The sequence below is a fragment of the Neocloeon triangulifer genome, unplaced genomic scaffold (genome assembly GCF_031216515.1).
Source record: "Neocloeon triangulifer isolate White Clay Creek 2 clone unplaced genomic scaffold, ASM3121651v1 ptg000006l, whole genome shotgun sequence".
In the NCBI taxonomy this organism is placed as follows: domain Eukaryota; kingdom Metazoa; phylum Arthropoda; class Insecta; order Ephemeroptera; family Baetidae; genus Neocloeon; species Neocloeon triangulifer.
In genome coordinates this window covers 3,379,223-3,398,105 of record NW_026775549.1, presented here as the reverse complement: position 1 = coordinate 3,398,105, position 18,883 = coordinate 3,379,223, and the positions used below count along the sequence as shown (strand labels likewise).

At 37.7% G+C, this 18,883-nt stretch overlaps 4 protein-coding genes across 8 annotated transcripts; 2 read left to right on the top strand and 2 right to left on the bottom strand.

Annotated features, from left to right (window-relative positions):
* Positions 1 to 30: 30 nt before the first annotated feature.
* On the top strand, positions 31 to 3,758 carry LOC132194300 (acyl-CoA-binding protein-like). 2 transcript variants are annotated; one of them, XM_059615477.1, is made up of 4 exons: positions 31 to 140; positions 546 to 594; positions 3,101 to 3,215; positions 3,507 to 3,758. In XM_059615477.1, the coding sequence occupies exons 2-4, from the start codon at positions 580 to 582 to the stop codon at positions 3,644 to 3,646; spliced, it is 270 nt and encodes an 89-aa protein (XP_059471460.1). In that variant the 5' UTR covers positions 31 to 140; positions 546 to 579; the 3' UTR covers positions 3,647 to 3,758. The 2 variants fall into 2 exon arrangements, with proteins under 2 accessions (XP_059471460.1, XP_059471458.1); XM_059615475.1 differs by having other exon boundaries at positions 50 to 140; positions 546 to 606.
* Positions 3,759 to 3,885: 127 nt separating this feature from the next.
* LOC132194299 (thioredoxin domain-containing protein 6-like) lies at positions 3,886 to 7,757 on the top strand. Of its 3 annotated transcripts, none has more exons than XM_059615473.1 (7): positions 3,886 to 4,321; positions 4,544 to 4,661; positions 5,269 to 5,444; positions 5,506 to 5,622; positions 5,732 to 6,001; positions 6,384 to 6,889; positions 7,431 to 7,757. In XM_059615473.1, exons 2-7 carry the CDS (start codon positions 4,565 to 4,567, stop codon positions 7,648 to 7,650), a joined length of 1,386 nt encoding a protein of 461 aa, XP_059471456.1. In that variant the 5' UTR covers positions 3,886 to 4,321; positions 4,544 to 4,564; the 3' UTR covers positions 7,651 to 7,757. The 3 variants fall into 3 exon arrangements, with proteins under 3 accessions (XP_059471456.1, XP_059471457.1, XP_059471455.1); XM_059615474.1 differs by lacking the exon at positions 3,886 to 4,321 and adding an exon at positions 4,470 to 4,485; XM_059615472.1 differs by lacking the exon at positions 3,886 to 4,321 and having other exon boundaries at positions 4,501 to 4,661.
* Positions 7,677 to 15,716, bottom strand: LOC132194297 (muscle, skeletal receptor tyrosine-protein kinase-like). Its single transcript, XM_059615471.1, has 7 exons — positions 15,561 to 15,716; positions 10,455 to 10,631; positions 10,150 to 10,391; positions 9,797 to 9,977; positions 9,070 to 9,228; positions 8,304 to 8,758; positions 7,677 to 8,087 (listed from the first exon to the last, which is right to left on the bottom strand). The coding sequence occupies exons 1-7, from the start codon at positions 15,601 to 15,603 to the stop codon at positions 7,782 to 7,784; spliced, it is 1,563 nt and encodes a 520-aa protein (XP_059471454.1). The 5' UTR covers positions 15,604 to 15,716; the 3' UTR covers positions 7,677 to 7,781.
* Positions 15,717 to 16,163: 447 nt separating this feature from the next.
* Positions 16,164 to 18,802, bottom strand: LOC132194495 (uncharacterized). Of its 2 annotated transcripts, none has more exons than XM_059615801.1 (6): positions 18,687 to 18,802; positions 18,535 to 18,626; positions 17,731 to 18,450; positions 17,191 to 17,600; positions 17,028 to 17,119; positions 16,164 to 16,553 (listed from the first exon to the last, which is right to left on the bottom strand). In XM_059615801.1, the coding sequence occupies exons 2-6, from the start codon at positions 18,592 to 18,594 to the stop codon at positions 16,489 to 16,491; spliced, it is 1,347 nt and encodes a 448-aa protein (XP_059471784.1). In that variant the 5' UTR covers positions 18,595 to 18,626; positions 18,687 to 18,802; the 3' UTR covers positions 16,164 to 16,488. The 2 variants fall into 2 exon arrangements, with proteins under 2 accessions (XP_059471784.1, XP_059471786.1); XM_059615803.1 differs by having other exon boundaries at positions 18,535 to 18,602; positions 18,675 to 18,744.
* Between the last annotated feature and the right edge of the window lie 81 nt (positions 18,803 to 18,883).

The following is an 18,883-nucleotide window of genomic DNA, read 5'->3' as shown; positions in this document are numbered from 1 at the left end:
GCGTAAAGAGGTCATTCATAAAAAACAACATAGTACGGCGGCTGCGGCGCCAGATGTCTCTGACGTCAGTGCATTGAGATTCTCACTACGAAAGCAGCACCACTTTGCTCCTCCGTCCAACAATTAAATCATCAATTCCGGTAAGATTCGCGGCCCGAAATTTGCTCGGCCGGCGTTTGTGCAGCTAAGGTCGCGGTTCAACTCGCGGGGCGCGAGTCGGACTCGCGGATTGAGCCGCGAAATCTCCTTTTTTCATTCAGCCGCCGCATAAAAAAGCACGGAATTTTTACAATTTACGGCCCGATATGGGCTAGGCCGCCGAAAAGGGTGTGACGTCACCAAATTTAATATACACACACACACACACACGTCCGGCCGATCGAAGCTGAGAAATAAATATTTAATTCCGTTCGCCGGCGAAGGGGTTAAACATGATACGCGAGCCGCGTGCTCTTTTTTCACAATTGCCCCCTCCCCTATTCTCGGCGCGGCTTGATATAAATTGCAGCCGGCATCGCTAATCCTCTCTCATTTGCCAATTTCAGACGAACACGGGCATCTCTATCTATCTGGACGATCATGTCTCTGGACGAGGTAAGCGCACCAGCAAGTACACTTTTCTCTTCCTACTCGGAATGAGTTTTGCATTTTTCATCCATTTACGTAAGGCGCGCATTTTTCATTATTATTTTGTGTTTGTTGTTTTGCTTAGCACGTCCGCGCGCGATTCGATCGAATTGTGGTCGCGGCCTTCGAGCCGGTGACTCGACACTTTGTTTTGTAACAAATTATGTTATTATTATATCGACCTTTTTAAGCCTTGAGTTTCGCGGTTTGCTTTAAAAGTGAGAGTTTGAAATTTGACAAGAACAAATTAAAGTTGCTCTTTTTTTATCTTATCTGCTCGTAAATGAACCTAAGCAGACTTTAGAACTTCCGAGATAATTTATTTTAGGGACCAAAAGGCACTTTTACTGAGATTCGTCTGATGATCTTATCTCCTGAATTTATAAGAACAAGTTAAAATAAATGAAATGTGTAGGACAATTTTTTTTAATCTTAAAAAAGAAATGAAAAATTTATAAAAACATATTAGGCGATTAAATTACAATTTATTATGTATAATAATTTTTAAAAACAACACCGGACTTAAATTAAATGGTCCGTTATTTAAAAATTCTCTGAATGGTCTTAGCTTTTTGCAAAATGTTTAAAAAAAATTGAATTTTCCAAAAATTTGAAGGGACTCTTCCTTTTCTGCCACATTTTAACCGTTGAAGTTAGTTTGAAAAGTTTAGCAAACCACTCCATGCTTTTAAGCAAATTGGTGCCTCCCCCGCCGGTTGAGGCCTACTTCCTGCGTCTACCGGTAAAAATTGTTGATGAACGGAAGTAGAACACACGAAATTTTAAAATTAATTAGTACTCTGGCCGCTCATTTTTTTCCTTTGAAAGAAATTTGCTTGAAATAAAACCGCACTATAGAAATGTTTTAACAATACAAATTTAAAAATTTGTTGCGTTTTGAAAAATGAAAAATTTAAAAGCGGTTAATTTTGCAGAAAATCTTATTAATTTTGTCTTTAAAAGTCAAGCAATTTATTTTTAAATTTTTAATACATTTTATTTTAGTTTTTTTCCTTAAATCTTATTAGTTTTCAAGCAATTTTGTTGGTGCATGACAAAGGCAAAAGTACAGTTTGCACTTTTCCGCTGAACGCAAGGCAATCGTCATCGTTTGCACGGAGAAGGCGAAACTTGCGTTTGCTGGATTGCCTTGTATTGCAGATGCATCTCGATCGCCTTGCCTTGGGCAAACCTTCCGCTGTTTCTTTTTTTCTAACGGCTTCGCGTGAATCGTCGGCCGTTGCTGCAGCTCATCAGAAATTATATAGTTTTCACATCAAATTCACGCCGCTTGTGCAGCGATGCAGCTTGTATGACTCATTACAAAACCTTGAATTGTAGAATAATGTTCTTTATAATCACAATAATTGAGACAGAACGGTAATTTGAAAATTATAAATTAACTAAATCTTTTGTTACATGCTGAAAAAAATGCTATTTATAAAGAGATAAAATTTTCCTTACAAAATATATCTCAATAAATATTATTTTTCTATTTCCCTTGAATATGATTAAATTTTAATTTTTAAAATAACTTCAAACAACTATTCTCTGGTTTCTGACACTAAAAAATTTAAAATAATAATTTTAAAAACGCATTAACGTTCAAAAATTTCATTCTACTGAAAAAAGTAGTACTTTGAGATTGTTTAATTTGTGGCACTTTCCATTTTGGACCACTGGAATAAAATTGAAAGGTTAGATAACGATAGAGAGAGTACGTTGCATGCAATCTCGGTGCACATTAGCCTCTCGTTGAAGATAAACAAACGGTGTGTGTGTGTCCTTTTGAGCCGCTACGTGATGTTTGCGGCGAATGCCTTTTTGAGCCTAACCTGTGGATCGCCAGCAGCATTGTTTTATTTAACTTTTTCCTTGCCATGCTCCTTTTCTGTCGACTAACCGACTCGTTGTTTGAGCCACCGCTTTACGAAAATTGTGATTGCTTGCAATTCTTGCACGCGCTTTTAAAATGATTAGTGCCGCTTGAAAATTATACCTTGCTAGAAATCAAATTGGTTAAAAAAGTGATGAAATAGATTCAAATAATATTTATTTCAAATTGATTCTATCCAATGAATTAATATATTTTGAATTTAAGAAAACGAGCAAATATTTTTGTCAGAGGAATTTTTCTACTGCCCGAAGTGTCGGTTTCATTTTTAATCGGCGTTAAAACAAAATCCTTCTTTGTTCTAACATTCTTTTTGCCGCGACCGCATCTCCTGTGTGTAAAAGACAAGCCGCGAAATGTAATGCCTTTTAAATCGTGAAACTAGAGCTCACTTTGCAACTGAGTGAAACGTGATACTGCACCGCCGAGTTAATTGAAACCCAAGCCCATGTATAATATTTGTGCCGTCCGTAGAGTGCAGCGTCTGCAATTTCAGTCTTGCATTTTCCTTTCGTTTGCGTTTCATTGAGAAATAATACACCTATTTGCACTAATTACTAATCGGATTGCTCTTTGCAGCGTTTTAACAAGGCGGCCGAGGACGTCAAGAAGCTTAAGACTTCGCCCAGCAACGACGAGCTGCTCGATATCTACGCGCTTTTCAAGCAGGGATCTGTCGGAGATTGCAACACAGGTATATAGTTTTCCTATCCGTATTAAAACTTCAGTTAATTAAAAAAAAAAAGTGGAAAATTAAGTGCTTGTGTAAATAATTCACACTAAAATGTGAGTAAAGAAAATATTTAGATGATTAAATAAAATAAAAACGCCAAACCCAATTAATTTTTCAAAATCAAAATACATCTTAATTAATCTTAAGTAGTTACCAAATTTATAAAAAAAGTAATTAAATAATTATTTTTCCCATTTGATATTCAAATTTAATTTCACATTCAATATAATTAATAAGTATTTTTCACGACAGATAAGCCTGGCATGCTCGACTTCAAGGGCAAGGCAAAGTGGGAAGCCTGGAACGCCAAGAAGGGACAATCTCAAGACGCTGCCAAAGAGGCCTACGTCGCAAAGGTCGAAGAGCTGGTGGGCAAATATGGGGTCAACTGAAACATATTTTTTGTCAATTAATTAACGCTTTAACAATTATCATGTCTGTTAGATTTTTTTATACCTCTTGTTTATTGTAAAAGAAAATATATCTTTAGTTGAAATTTGGAAAGTTAAATTTGTTTCATATTGAAATTAAAAGCCCTTTACAAAAACAAATAGATTTTACTTTTTTACTTAAAAAAAAAAAATAATCTAACTTTTAAGCCAACTGTTTCAAATGCTACGTGCCAAGGAACACTCTTGTAAACCATAAATATGAATCAAGTTCAGAAAAGAGGAATAATATTAGAATGAAAGCTGCCGTTTATCTAAGGAAAGAGAGAAAAAAGCAATCTAACTTCCTTCTCCAGTTAATCAACAATGCAGCAGCGTGATGTTAAATTTCCACGCTTCGGAATTACTCCGAAGTCCATAAGTGGGCAACTGTGGGTGAAAAAATGCCCAAAATAACAGGTGCTCTTGCGTGACAGTTGCTCATAAAAGATTCCTTAGCGCCTGCAATTCAAACAAGAAAAAATAAAGAAGCGGACAGAGACCGAAATGGAGGAGTTTGATTGATTGATTTGGCCTAGCATTATTTGGTGTCGCCTTGGCGACGGCTCGAAACTCGTCGGACCGCGACAAAAAAGCATTCTATTGCGAGAGAATAGACCGCCGTTTGGCCAAGAACAGGTAGGACTGTTTGTTTAATTGAATTCATTTTGCGTGCGGCGCACTTGACTGCGTTGACACCTGCTTTGAGCCAGGGAGCCCCTGGCACCGCACGCCGTTTCCGACCGCAGCACGATGGCAATCCCATTATTCCGCGACCGACCATGGCTCAGAGCGGGGCGAAGGTTTCCTAGCTTAGTCCCGGGCTTGTTACCCACACGAGTCATGCAATCCGGCTTTCAGGTTGCTGCCCTTGCGCGGAGGATGGCCGGCAGGAAGAAGGGTGAGGCGACCCAGCTGCAGATCGAGGTCACCACCGAGGAGGAATGGGAAAAACTCTTGCAAAAGGAGGGATTGATTGGTGAATTTTCTCCACGATTTTCCAAATGCACATAAAATTATAACGTAATGACTGCAGCTGCAATGCAGTTCCCACGCATTGTACCATTTTAGTTCTAGTTAGTTTGGGAAGTATGCAACCTGCACGGCATGCATGTCACGCCGACGGTATTCCCCCAATTGGCAGGCGTGCCAGGCAAATAATTTGTCTCGTGCTGGCTTTTCAGAAATTTCACGTTAATTTGTACTGAGGGTCTTGTTATGACGCGCAGTAATTAATTTTCTAGTATGTCAACTCATTAAGCAAATTATACTGAAATTCCTTATTTTCCTTATTCAGCACGCCATAAGTTCAAGAAACTAATTATAAAAATATTAAAGATATAGAAATTTTTGTTGCGTTTTTTTTTGTCGACAGGAAGGGAAATAATATTTATGAAATATCTTTAACTTTAAATATTTTAAGTGAAAAGTTTGGAATTAAAGTTGACACATAACATAATTATAATTAAATATTGCAATGAAAAATAAGTTCCCGGCAAAGAAAATTATTTAAATTAGATACACACTTCACACTCTTGTAGAATTGAAAAAGTTTTTTATTTAAAAAAATAATTATACACTGTTAGTTGTGGACGTGTACACCGGTTGGTGCGGTCCGTGTATTGGGATGCTGGGCAACCTGAAAAAGATCAAACTGGAGATTGGAGGCGAGCTGCTCCACATGGCCGTGGCCAAGGCTGACGAAATTGAAACCTTGGCCAGGTTCAGAAAAAAGAGCGAGCCCACGTGGATGTTTATTGCCGTAATTTAATTTCAGAAACTTTCTTCAAGCCAAAAAAATTTTTAACTGAGCTCAATATTAGGGCGGACAAATGGTGAATTTAATGTTTGGTGCAAATGCTCCGAGACTTTGCCGCATGATTGTGGACGAGTTGGCCAAAGAGACGGCGGTCATCAATGGGGAGCGAGAAAGAGAGACGGTTAGTTTTCAATTGAAATTTTTTAGAATAAAAATATAAAAGAAAAATTTATATAATCTTTATTTGAATGAAACTGAAAGTTTAAAGATCAAACTTTTATTGAGTTCAGATTCCATTCCACGAGTTAACTCCGGAAGAAATAATTCGCAACGAAGAGATCGAGCGGCGACGCTTGGAGGCCCTGGCGGCCGAGGAAGAAGCGACCGCCGCCAAATTAAATGCCCTCCGTTTGCTTTCACTGGCTCGCCGCGACGTCGACCCTTTGCACCTGGTGCTGCTGCCTCCACACGTGGTCGCTGCCGGACCTGACACCGGCGCCTGGCAGGAACTGACCGCAGCCTTAACCACTGCCGGTGCCCTTATTCTCGAGGAACATCAGGTTGGGATTTGTTATTTTAAATTCTTTTTTTTGTTTACTTAAAGGTCAATATTTTTAAAACCAGTACATTTATTTTAAAATTTGTTCAAGGAACATTACAGTCTTTTCTATACTGATTTTGGCTAAAAATTTTTACGAGAATTTGAATTATTCATAAATTACTATTCAATTTAATAAAAATTATTAAAATGTTAATTTAAAAAAAAAAACTTTAGAGCCCAAAAATTAAAATTAACATTTAACATTTATTGGATATTTTGCTAAAAAAAGGGCATAAGAATGTTTGAAAGTAAATTTTAAAAAAAATGCAATTAGTGTATTAGTTTTCAATTAAGATTTGTGTGTATAATAAAATAATGAAGAAAAAATTTAAATATTAAAGGTGGAATTGGAACCAGAAACCGCAAGTGCCGCGCTGGACTTGGGCGCCGAGGGGAGCGAGGCGCGCCGAGAGTGGTGTGTCGCCCTCCAGTCCGGGCCCTGCGTCGCCCTCCTCCTGGGCACGTTGCTGGAAACCACTGAACAGGGCGTCACCCTGGGAGAACTGCTCAAGGAGTTAATCGGCCCCGCCGTGCCTCTGGAAGCCCCACCCGAGACCCTGAGTCACAAGTACAAGGACGGCGATCACATTCCAGGATTGTGGGCGCCGTGCGAACCGGAGAAGAGGGCTTCGGCCGTCGCCCTTTTGTTTCCGGAACTGCAAGAGGCCGACGGTGGAGCGGCGCCCGTCGAAGTGGCCGTCGCCCTGTTTGAGGCAGAGAGGCAGCAGGAAATCTTGGCAGGTCTGCAAGGGGTGGCCGAGAAGATTTTGGCCGTGGCGCTCAGGCAGCTCGGAGGGCATGAGGAGACGGTTTTGCTCGGCGCCGAAAACGCAGAGGGCAGACTGATGTAATTAAAATCTGTTAGAATCAATTTAAATTAGTTTAAAGATCAGATTTATTAAGATGAAAAAATATTATTATATAATTATTTTTTGGATATAAGTGGGGAAATTGGGTTAAAATTGAAAATTTTATATAACTTCCGTGCATCTAAAAATTAAAATTTCAGGTAAAATCTATTGTTAGTAAACAATGTTGCAATTGGTTTTGATCAAACTTTTTCATCTAGGATGATATTATTTTAGAGCACTGTCTTTCAAACGTGTTTCAAACCACAGAATAGAGAAACAATGTATTTTAGGCCACTTTTCATTAAAATTATATGAAAAAAATATTTAGAAAAAATAAATCTGCTGGCCTAGAGTTATAAAAATAATTAACTGAAAAATTCGATTGGAAAAAATATAAAAAAAATAATTTGAACTCTTCACAAGAAGGTTTTTGGGAAATAATATTTTATAGAAAATCGAACAAAAAAATTTTAAAAGTAATACATCTTTTTTTAAACAATGTATCGAAAATCATAATTTTGGAAACTAATTTTTTAGGGGTGACAGGTTGGTGGTCGCAATGCGCACAGACGGGGAGGACAAGGCGGAAGCTTTTGAGGCGCTGACCCCTCTTTACATAAGTTCCGACCCCGTGATGGGCGTTAGGGACTTCCAGCTGCTTTTCCCAGCCACAGACAAACAGCAGGACGAGGAGGAACCTGGTGAAACCAATGAGGACCAAACTGAGGAAAAACAGGAAGAGCCTGCGGAGGAATAGCAAAAAAAAAAAACGACCAATTTTGAGATGCATTGCTTAAAAATTTAATCTCTAGCACTTAATTTATACACCTTAGCAATATCTGTGATTTAGTTTTAGTTATACAATAAAATATGATTAAAATGTAAAAACTAGAATTTGTGTTCATTATTGGGCAGCGTTTGCAAATACTCTGGCGGGGGCATTGGGATTGGAAGCAGGTACTGATCCTGGTCCAACATTTGCACCTCTTCCAGGCCGACGGGCGGCAAAGGTAAATTGACTTCGAGCGCGCGACGGTTTTGGGGTGCCGCAGTTTGCAGGCAAAAGTTGATTTCGGGGAATTTTATCCGGTCTTTCGGCTCGCGGCGCCAGCATTTCAGCATTATTTCCGTCACTAGGGGCGGACACAGCGATGGCGGAGTTAGCAGAGATCCTTGGAGGATTAATTTGACTACCTGTAACAAATTTAATAAATTTTAAGTTTTATTAATTTTTTTTAGTATTATTATTGATTAAGTAAGGGTGATATTTTTAAATTTGACGTGATAATTTTAATTTTTGTAAACAAAATTAAAATATTTTTCAAAATAATTTCCTAATAAATTACTCATTATTTAATTTTTGAAATAAACTTTAAAGGAAAAATTTAAATTAAGATATAAACATTTTACCTCCTCATTGGTGTATCCGTAATAGGGTTGTCGGCCCAGACTGAAGATTTCCCAGAGAACTACTCCGAACGACCAGACGTCAGACTCGAGAGTGTACCTTCCGTACAAAATACTTTCAGGGCTCATCCAGCGAATGGGCAGGAGTCGGGCGCCGCCGACCTTATAGTAGTCGCACGTGTAGACGTCGCGACTCATGCCAAAGTCGGCGATTTTCACGACGAGTCCGTCGCCGACCAGGCAGTTTCTGCACGCCAGGTCGCGGTGCACAAAGTGCTGCTCGGCCAGGTAGGCCATGCCCGAGGCCACCTGCATTGAAATCGCGTGCAGGGACGCCGGACCCAGCGGTGGCAGTCCCGGCGTCGGACGACGCAGGGCGTGCGAATTGGCGCGCAGCACGTCGGCCAGGTCGCCGTGAGCCATGAACTCAAACACCATCCACGGCTCACCCAAACCATCTGTTGTAACAAAAATTATTCAAGTTATATTATAAATTATTCTTCACAAAAATTCCTATGAACTTTTATAATTTCAATTAAAATTGCTTATTTTTAAAAGAATTAAATATTAATGATATATTCATAAAATCCACCTTAATTTACCTTCAGGTTTATTAAATTTTATGTAAAAAGTTTGTTTTTAATTTAAATTAGAAAAATTGCAACTTTTATCGATTTATTTTTATTTAATTTGTTGCGTTGCATACAATCTTCTAAAAAGAGCAATTCAAAACTAACTAAATCACTGAAAAGTAGGGAAATAAATTTACCTCTGAGAACAATGCCAATGAGGTTTAGAATGTGGTCGTTGTGGAACGAACTCATGACTTCGACCTCTCGCATGAAGTCTTCCTCAGCCTCGCGACTGGCACTGCTTTTCAGCATTTTGATAGCGACCCTTGACGACCCGTCTTCGTTGAGCAGGTCACCTATAAATACCAAACACACAGTTTTGGAGATAAATGTTGTTTTAAACAGCTACATGAGAATTATCAACCATTAATCATCTTTGTGTGTGCGAGGACAAGAAAAAACAAACAAACTTTGACCCATAAATAATATCTATTTTCTTGTCCATTCGCCAGATAAACAAAACTGAGACAATCCAAGAGAGTTCGAGTTATTTTCTCGCGTTTGAATTTTGCAATGTGCATAGTTTTTTTCTACTTTCTTCTCACGCAATCGCGCATTTGCTCATAAACAGATTTCTTTCAAGTCAATCCTTTGAGCGCGAAACAAAAAGCATTTGTTGGTTTCTTGATTTGTGTGATTCGGCGCCGTTTTTATTTTATTGCGCGCAACAGAGACGTGCCTTGTATTCCGGGCAGTAAAATCAAAACGAAGCAAAATATTTACTCTTTTGCCAACACATGGCCGACGGATTTAGAAACAAAGCGCTCTGCAGCTGCCACCGGACAGGGTGTCTTTTGTCTTTTCTGCCTTTGTGTCCAGCCAGCAGATCAGAGACAAGAGAACGAGAGAAATAAAACATGGTACCTTCGAAGACTTTGCCGAAACAGCCCTCGCCGAGCTCCTTCTCCAAATTCAACTTGCTCCGCTCGATAATCAGAACGCCAGGAGGAGCACTCGGCATCTCCTGCATGGGCACTGACGTTGAATACTGGGGGTTTGCTGCGTACCTTTGGGCCATCAGCACGTTTTTGTTTAGTGGAAGTGGCTGGTGAAAAAAAAATTAAAAAGATGAGAAAATAAATTAAAAATTTTTAAAACAATTTTTTTTAATCCGTCTTTTACAATTTAAAATTTTGAATTTTTTTTTATTTCTATTTTGATAAATTATCTTAAATAAAAAAAATTATTCAAATTCAGGAATTTCCAAATAATCATACCACGTTTGACTGTTTTTTCCGCCTCTTGAAAATATCGTTTGGCCACTGCTTGCACAAGTAAATTGCAAGGCCAACGACGACCACGACGGCCAGCACAGCCGAGGCGGCCACTGCAGTCACGACTTCGGTCGAAAACGGGTCAGACGCTCTGGACACGTGCGGTCCGGTCTGATTTTGATGGGTCTTGACCGAAGAAGTTCCATTGATGCGAATTGCACCAAACGAGCTGTTTCTGTTGACGACTGTAAATAATGAAATCAATTGAAAAAAAAATCAGTTTCTGCCAAAATTCCCAATCTATTTACCATTATTTGAACTGCAAACGAGATCCTTGGAGGGTCCATTACCATCTGGACATATGCACTCTATGAACGTCTCATTGAAGCGTGAGCAGGACGCCTCACCGCACGGCTTTGGACACTCTGACCTATCAATTGCGCTGCACTGGCCTTTTTTGTTGCACTGGCCACGTCGAATATGTCCTGAAAAACGAAATAAATTGTGACATAAAAAAATTAAATGCTATATTATAATGGCAGAAAATTCTTACTTCTCAATATTAGAAAGATTAGTTATTTGGTGGGATAATTAATAATTATTAAAAATTTATTCTAGCATTAAATTTTATTCAATTCTCATAAAATTTGCCACCATTTTTCAGTATAATGAATATGAGACTTCATGGCTTAGGCGGCTTCAAAGGTAAAACGTTCCTGAATAAATCTTGAAAGTACAGCATTATTTTTTTTTTAGAAAACTTTCAAAAGTATGATAATTATAATTTATTTCAATGCTATGGAAGCTAAAGTCGACCTGATCGCAATCCTGCAAGGTGCGCGAAATGTAGAAAATTAAACCAATAAAATATAAAATTTTCTGCTCCAATTTAATGTCTGCAAAATTTACATGCTATGAATTCAAAAATCGAAGTTCAGACAGAGAAGAAGAATAAATAACTGGACTTTCCAGAGTCAAATTTTAATCTGTTATCATTTAATGTTCTCAATGATATTTTCCAATGTATTGCACCATTGGCCTTGCGGAAGTAAAAAAAAAACTATATGGATTTTTGCCTGTACGAAACCCAGTTAAAAATATGTTTAATTTATTCCCATTTGTTTGTTTAACGTGCTAACGACTAACAGCCGGGTACTTAAAGGGAAGTGCTTTCGGTTTGTTTGTTATGTTCGCTCTCTGTATGGCTCTGGTCAAATGATGGAGCTGTTGAGGACGAGCAGCTGCTGATGTATCTTGTCTTCGCGTTTTAATAATCCCAACCGCGCACGGCGATCGCGAACACGACGGACCACACGCGCGCGTGGACCCGCCGCTCCAGATCCTCGACGATTGATGCACTTTAATGCGAAAAATTTCAGGGGGGCGAAAGTAGGGTTCGGACGTAAAGCTAACTTTCAAGGGGATCTGTTCATTACAAAAATTAATTTGAATCTAAGCAAAGAAATAAGTTTTCACTCGTTGCATGTAAATTTAACACTACGCAGTTGTAAAAAATTAAGTTCACAAAAAGAATTTTGCTAATTTTGTAAAATTTCTTATTTTTCGATAATGACGGTCATTATATACTATTTAAAACAAAATTTTATCTTCATTCTTACTGGCACACATATGGAAATTTGGGAAATTTATTAATTTTAGTTTTATACATTATATCATTACTGGACAATTATGTAATATTGTTTTCTGAAAAAACTTTTTATAAAAAACTATGTATATTCCTCCTGAATCACTACGGAGCATGGGGTCTTTTTTATCTCAGGAGTTTAGCAAAACTCTTGCTAGCGGCGTGCCGTTTCGCCCAACAATTTCATTTAATTAAATAAATTATGCTAGTACTAATAATAAGAAACATTATTAGATCTTGAAAAACATTGCAAGGATTTAAATTACCAAACAAAGCTAAATCAAAGTCAAGAAAAGAGAAACGTTTTTAAATTTAATTTAATTATACTATATTAAATAAAAAAATTATAAACAAAAAATTAACATAGTTTTACCGCATTATATTTGAAAAAATTCTTGCCGATTTGGCGGCAGTTGTCTGCATGTGATAAAGGAAAAGGCTTCCAAGGCACTTTATTTGCGATTAGATAAACTTGTGGGGAAGTTGCAGATGTCAAAAGTTACGTGCCCGCGATCATCAATTTTAACACGCGTGACGTCCAGAGATTTACAAAATTTATCTTGGCTCGAGACAAATCATTTTTCTGATGGTGAAGGAGGAAATACATGAGGGTGCAATAATCTGGAATGGGGGGCTTGTGCCGGCGTTTTGTATTTCAACGGTTGCATTAAAGATATTTTGAACAGGGGATGAAGGGATGTATTTTATTTCTTCCTCTGGCGCGCGACAAATGGTGCGTGTCTCTGGTCGTGTTAACGCGCACACAGGTGGGTCCAGCCGGGCCCGAAAATCTCAAGTATCACGTGCCCCGTCTTTGGCCGCACATCAAACAACGGGAGAAGCCGCACTGCAGCGATTTTCAAAGAGAAAACGCAGCCGCTCTCGCATTTAGTCTGTTGTCTTTTCATGAAGTCATCGTTAATGGAAAAATTGAGCACTTGAAATCGTCGTGAGTTTGGTGAAAGACGCCGTGAAATGAAAGGAGAGAACGCCGCCTTTTTAATAATAGAATCCCGCGCGCGCTCGCCCGCCCGCCACTTGAGGCAATACGGGCTCATTAGAATATTAAGTTTCCCAAGTCCAACTAACAGCGGTACTTATTTCAAAGTGACACGAAAAAAACACAAAGCGCCCTTTTGTTCTGTATGTATTACGATACAAGCCCCGTTTTGTTTGATTCAGCTTTGAAAATGAAATTTAATTAATTCATTAAAATTTTCAGGTTTTTTTTCACAAAATTCTCTAGATTTCAGCCAAAAAAACATTCATTTTGTTCCAGAACAATTGAAACTGAAATAAACAGGATCTTATCGTTACTTCTATTTAATGAGTCTCCTTCTTTAGCTGGACTTTGTTCAGTAAGCTCAGAAATCATCTCTATAGCTGGAATAAGAAGAAAGAAAAACGTCTGGGCCAAGACAGATTTATTCATTATTTTACTAAAAAAAAACTTTCATTCATATTCATAATTCATACTCAAATAATATTGCCCTAGAGTAAAAAAAAAAAAAAAAAAAAATGGAGAACCCTGACAAGAACAAAGCATAAAATTGATACAATTACAAAAACCATACATAAAAATAATAATGGCCAAAATTTCTATAATACATAATAAATTTTGCAAACATTTGTATGGTATTTTATATTTAAAAATAATATCACTTAAAAAAAATGATAGCAAAGTTAATGATTATCATTAACAAGCTTTGCATTAAATTTACTTCCTGCTTAAGTAATAAAAATTAATATCCAGCCATTCTATCTTATCATAAATTTAATAATATTCAAATTCAAAGCATACATAGATTCATCCTGATATTTTTCGTAAATTTTTTTCAAGCCATACAACTATGCGCTTATTTTAAAATACTAATAGATTTTATTATAAAATCGAATAATTCATTATTAAATACGAAAGCATCGCTGAATCACAGTCGGAAATGTATCAACTACACTTGATACAATTTCGGTGCCGAAAAGGCGATGGTCATAAATCACAAGAAAGAGTCTAATGAAGTGCATGCAGAGAGTCTGGCTTTGATAAGCAGAGGGTCAGGGGTCGGCGGTTGGAGCGCAGTGCATGGCTGCAATTAAACAGTGACCTCGCCTATGGCACCGCCGTTGCGCTCGCGCACATATGCAGCTCCAAATCTGATTAGGGAAAAAATACATATCATCACATACGCGGCCGCTCTTGTTACGAAACAAACAAAGCAGGCCCTTCTATTTGAACACTCGGCCCATTGTGAATTAACAAAACTAGCCGGCCGAGCCTGGAGTCAAACCGAAGAATTGTGCGGCTTTTATATTCGATCAGAGCTCAAATCGGATAATCGCGCCTAATGACAAATTGACAATGCGACGACGGGCCTATCTGTGTATGTGAATTTGATCGTCTCTAAGTGCTGACGCACTATTTTTATTAGCATTCCCTATGCACACATATGAATTGAAAATATAAGTTGTTGAAAATGAGGACGCATGCAAGAACAGAAGTTTCAAAGAGAAGATATTGAGTTTAAATTTATGTTTTTGTTCTATATTTGCAAGAAGCTAAAAACAAATATTAAAAATTGGAATTACGAAAATATCCCATTTTAAATAATTGCCATCAATACTTATTTTAATTAAGAAGTGAGTAAAATTTTACATATTCACATTTTAAAAATTTATTTAGCTCAATTTCGTTAAAACTTTGTACATGATTTATTGTTTGGTAGTTGAATTTCAAAAGTTTTTAAGTTTCAAAATTTTAAATTTTTTCTCCAATTTTTCTGATTTATTTTTTAATTTTTCCTTGCTCATGAAACGTCACCAAAACCTGTAAAGCCAATTAGTTTTTATTTCAACTAAAAAAAATTGGAGAGGACAAATCATTTTACTCTATGAGTGCCAACTTTGTTACACAATTATTAGTGTAATTATTTCTTACAAAGCACAATTATACATTAACATTATTTTGAAACTACATTAATTACGTTACTTTGGAATATAATCTCGAGCGATACAATTTTTAATAAATTTTTTATTTATTTCAAAAAGTTTGTTCAAAGATTGATAACTTACGAGCACATACTTAACAACAATATCTGAACTCAATTGGAATTCTTTCAAGGAAAAGAGTTTAAAAATTTGTTTGCCTTATGAAACTTGTTAGTAAGTATGATAATAATATTCATACAGACGGTGCTCGTCAAAAGAAAAATCTTGCCATTGGGCGGACATCAAAAATAATCCTTCCTGAATCAAGCAGAGTCTTTCAAGTGAAGGCTCAGAGAGGTGGGACGACAGTCAAAATTTCAACGTTTTGAGACGTGTGGGCAGACGATGATTGGCAGTGGAGGAAATTAAAACGGTTCTACGTAATTAAAAAAAGTGCTGAATTTATATCTGATTCACAATGCGATAAGTATTGTACATGTAATAGTGGAGAGCATTATCAAATAAAAGAGGCACTTAAAATTTATGACTTTTGGGTCGCACGCGGGTTAAACAAGTCAATTTGAGCGAAAGATAATGCATCATTAGTAATTATGCAAAGAGTTTTATTACAGATTAATTTTTATTGACCGTCTGCCATAGATAAATAAGTAGAACTAAAAAAAATGAACGTTAGATCAATTCTAGGAGGAATTGCAAAAATTTGGATCTCATTGTTTTCCGTAAATCTTCCAAAGCTTTGAAAATTGAATTTTATCAGATTTTCAAATTAATGTTAACTAAGATGTTAGCAAAAAAATTCAGAATTCGTAAAAGACTTAAAACTCACTGCCTTGGTTCTCCATGGTGATGCTAATTTTGTTCCGTGTCATCGGCGTGGCCAGTCGCTGCGAACCCGGCCGCAGCTCATCACTCTCCTGTTGGCCCTATTTTCTTTGACTGACACGCATCTTTCTCTCTCTTGTGCTCTCCGGGCCCGTCTCTTCCCTCCTCCAGATCCCTTCGCTGGCCCCGCCTAGGGTCGCCGCAGCACACCCTTCCATCAACAATCAACAACCCTTGTTTAATAGCGCGGTTTTTTCTTCCTCCTCCTTTTTTTGTGCTCCGCTTAGACCGACAATAATTAAAATTCGGAGAGGTTTACACAAACAAACATCTTTATTTTAACGGCTCATTAGAAATGCTCCGCTCTCTTGGAATGAGAGCCACTCTTCTCACATTTCACCTCAACCCTCACCCGCTTTTGGCGCGTCTTTTTTCTCTACAAAATATGAAAAAAATTCGTTCTTTCGGCCCAAGAAAAAAATCGAAGGGTCTCTTGGCCAAAGAAAGGACAGCGTTGTTGGCGCCCAGTTTCCTGCCTTTACACTGTGACTAATATGGAGTTTCTGACCAGAACTGGTTTTGTTTGCAGGCAAATAATAAAGTCGACTGTTGTTGTTTTGTGAATTTTAATGGGCAATTCAATTGTGTTAGTAAAAAAAATACAAGCAGTGCTCACTTGACACAAGGTGAGATTTGATCTGGAGAGAGACTTCTCGTCTTCATACATTCATTTAATACTATTGGTCCCGAACCGTTTTACAAATATATTTGATCAACATACAATTTCTTAAGCTAACAATTAGTTTAAATCAGTGCTTATATAAGACTTGCAAGTTTCCAGTGCAATTAGCTGATTACTTCTATAAATAATCTTTGGCAAGTACTCGGACAAATGCATTAATTTTGTGAGGAAGTTATCTCAGTCCTTAGATTCATCGCCAAGGCACAACAAATTGTTTTGCAGGGCGCAAGTTGCCTCCGTCAAAACCGGAGCTCTCTAAAACAAAAGTTATTGTAGGAATTAAAAATAAAAATCTTTCACAGTGATACTGTCAACCATTTCAAAAAATTCAACTGACAAGAATGGAAAAAAAATCTAGCCAGTCATTTCAAACTTAGTTTGAATTAGTTTTCTTCGGTTAAATTTTTATTGGTCATGATTATTAGAACAGAGATTTCCATTGAACTACTAAGATCTAAGATAAATTTTTTATTTAGTTGATATGTAAATGAATTGAGAATTTTTATTATAGTTTTCTTTTTCAATTTTACTTATCTACAAGGAACTTGAGAGAATGAACAAATATGGACTGAAATAAAAAAAAAATTATTTTCGAAATTTCACGTTACTTAAATTTTTATTACCATCACATTCCATGATAGTGGAAAGAGTTCTGTCTACGTGTGATTTTTTTTAAAATTGTGTAGTAATGTAAGAAATTCACCAGATTATAATTAAAAAATCTCTTACCTGTCAAAATTGATCTAGTGCTGTCGGCAGACCTCACAGCACGTCTTCGGCGAATTTCCTTAAGCACCAGTAAATCTCTTCCAGTTTTTGGCCTGCTCAAAGCAAACAAACAAAAAAAACTCATTTTTTTGTATGTCTTCAAAGTTACAAAATAAAACATTACGTCAAGTTCTCTTGCTGACTTCGTTTTCGCATTTCCTGTCTGCGTTCAGTGGCCGAAGAGACCTTTCTGCCTGACGAGGAGGACCTGCTGCTCAAAGAACCCCTCCTCATCCTCTCCCGGTCCGAAGCAATGACCTTCAGCATATCAGTCACGCCGTTGTCAAAGAAGAGCGAGTGCAGTTCACAGAGGGACTGGTCCAGTTGCTGAATCAGGCGGCCGTGGAGAGTGATGTCTGCGGCGCTCAAAGGTTGCGGCTGCTCGTGCATGTTGATGGCCAGACACAGGGTCTCTTTGATTTGCGCCTTGATGGTCTGGACGCGCTCAGTTTTGTGGAGGCGTCGCACAAAGTAGCCGCGCACCAGAGCTGCTAAGGGCAGCTGTGACATCCGATTTGTCAAATCGTTCAAATTCTGAAAAAATTGCATTTTATTTTAGCGATTTGAAATTTACAAAAATAAGGATATAAAAACGATTATTAAAATCCAAATTAATAAATTTTCAAATTTAAATGAGAAAATAAATATGCCAAATATGACTTACTTTTGAATATACCAAAAATGGGCTCTTTTCAGATTTAATCGGAGGCGACGGTGGTCTTTCCGGTGAGGAGCTGATGTTCAGTTTTTGGAAAACTTCGTCCTGCTGTTTCAAAAACTCCTCCCTCAGCCGCATCTTCTCTTCTTCCTGCTGTTGACGCAGCCTCTCTAGTTTCAATTCATACTCCTCCTTCATGCTCTGGATCAGATTGTGCATGTAGTCCCCTTCAACAACGGTATTTTCTGAATCCTCAGACTCCACCTCCTTCTGGACCACCCTTTTCTTCATAGGTGTCTTCTTCTGCTTCTTTGGACTAAAAATAGTGGCAACTTTGGCCGATTTCTTTCGGACGCACGTGAACTTTGGAAGAGATTTGGGCCTTGATTCTGTCAGGGTAGGAGTTTCGGACACCTCTGACTCGGCGACCGAGTTCAACAGAGCTTGACTAGGAGTTTCGACTGTGTAGGATTCGCTTCGGACGAGTCGACTTCCGGGACAGGGTGTGAAGGTTGCTTCGCTGCTGGTGTCCAGCTCGAGGTTCATTTCCGTGCTCTCTGTAAACGTTGGCGACGCGGGAGGTTCTTGCTGCTGTTGAAAAGATGACTTCTCTGCAACACTTCTGTCGTCGATGTTCACTTCGATTTTTCTATCTCGTATTTTCAGCTCAATTTGCAGAGCCAGGTCTCGGTAATTCTTCATCTCCTTCCGCTGCTCATCAGTAAGCTGGAATTACAAAACAAAAATTATTTTTTCGTTTTTTTCGTTTAGATCTTCATAGTTTCGAAATTCCAAAATTATAATAATTACCAACGGAGGAAGAATAGGTTTTCCGTTGATCTTTATGCAGGACACGTATATTTCGTCCATTGGAGCTCCTATGACATTCAAATTTTTGCCGGCTGGAATAAATCACAACAAACAAATCATGTATGTGAATAATACTGTACCAAAATTTGTACCCAGGATATCTAATTTTCCCTGGAATAAAATAAGGCTTCAAACAAATGGAATGTATGTATAAAAATGATTCCTATAAAAAAAATGTAAACAAAACAAAAAAGCGTTTGAAAACAGAGAGAATGCATTATGCTGATTTTACTAATATATTTTTTCATAGTTTATTCATTTTTATCGGTTAAAACGATTATATTGTACT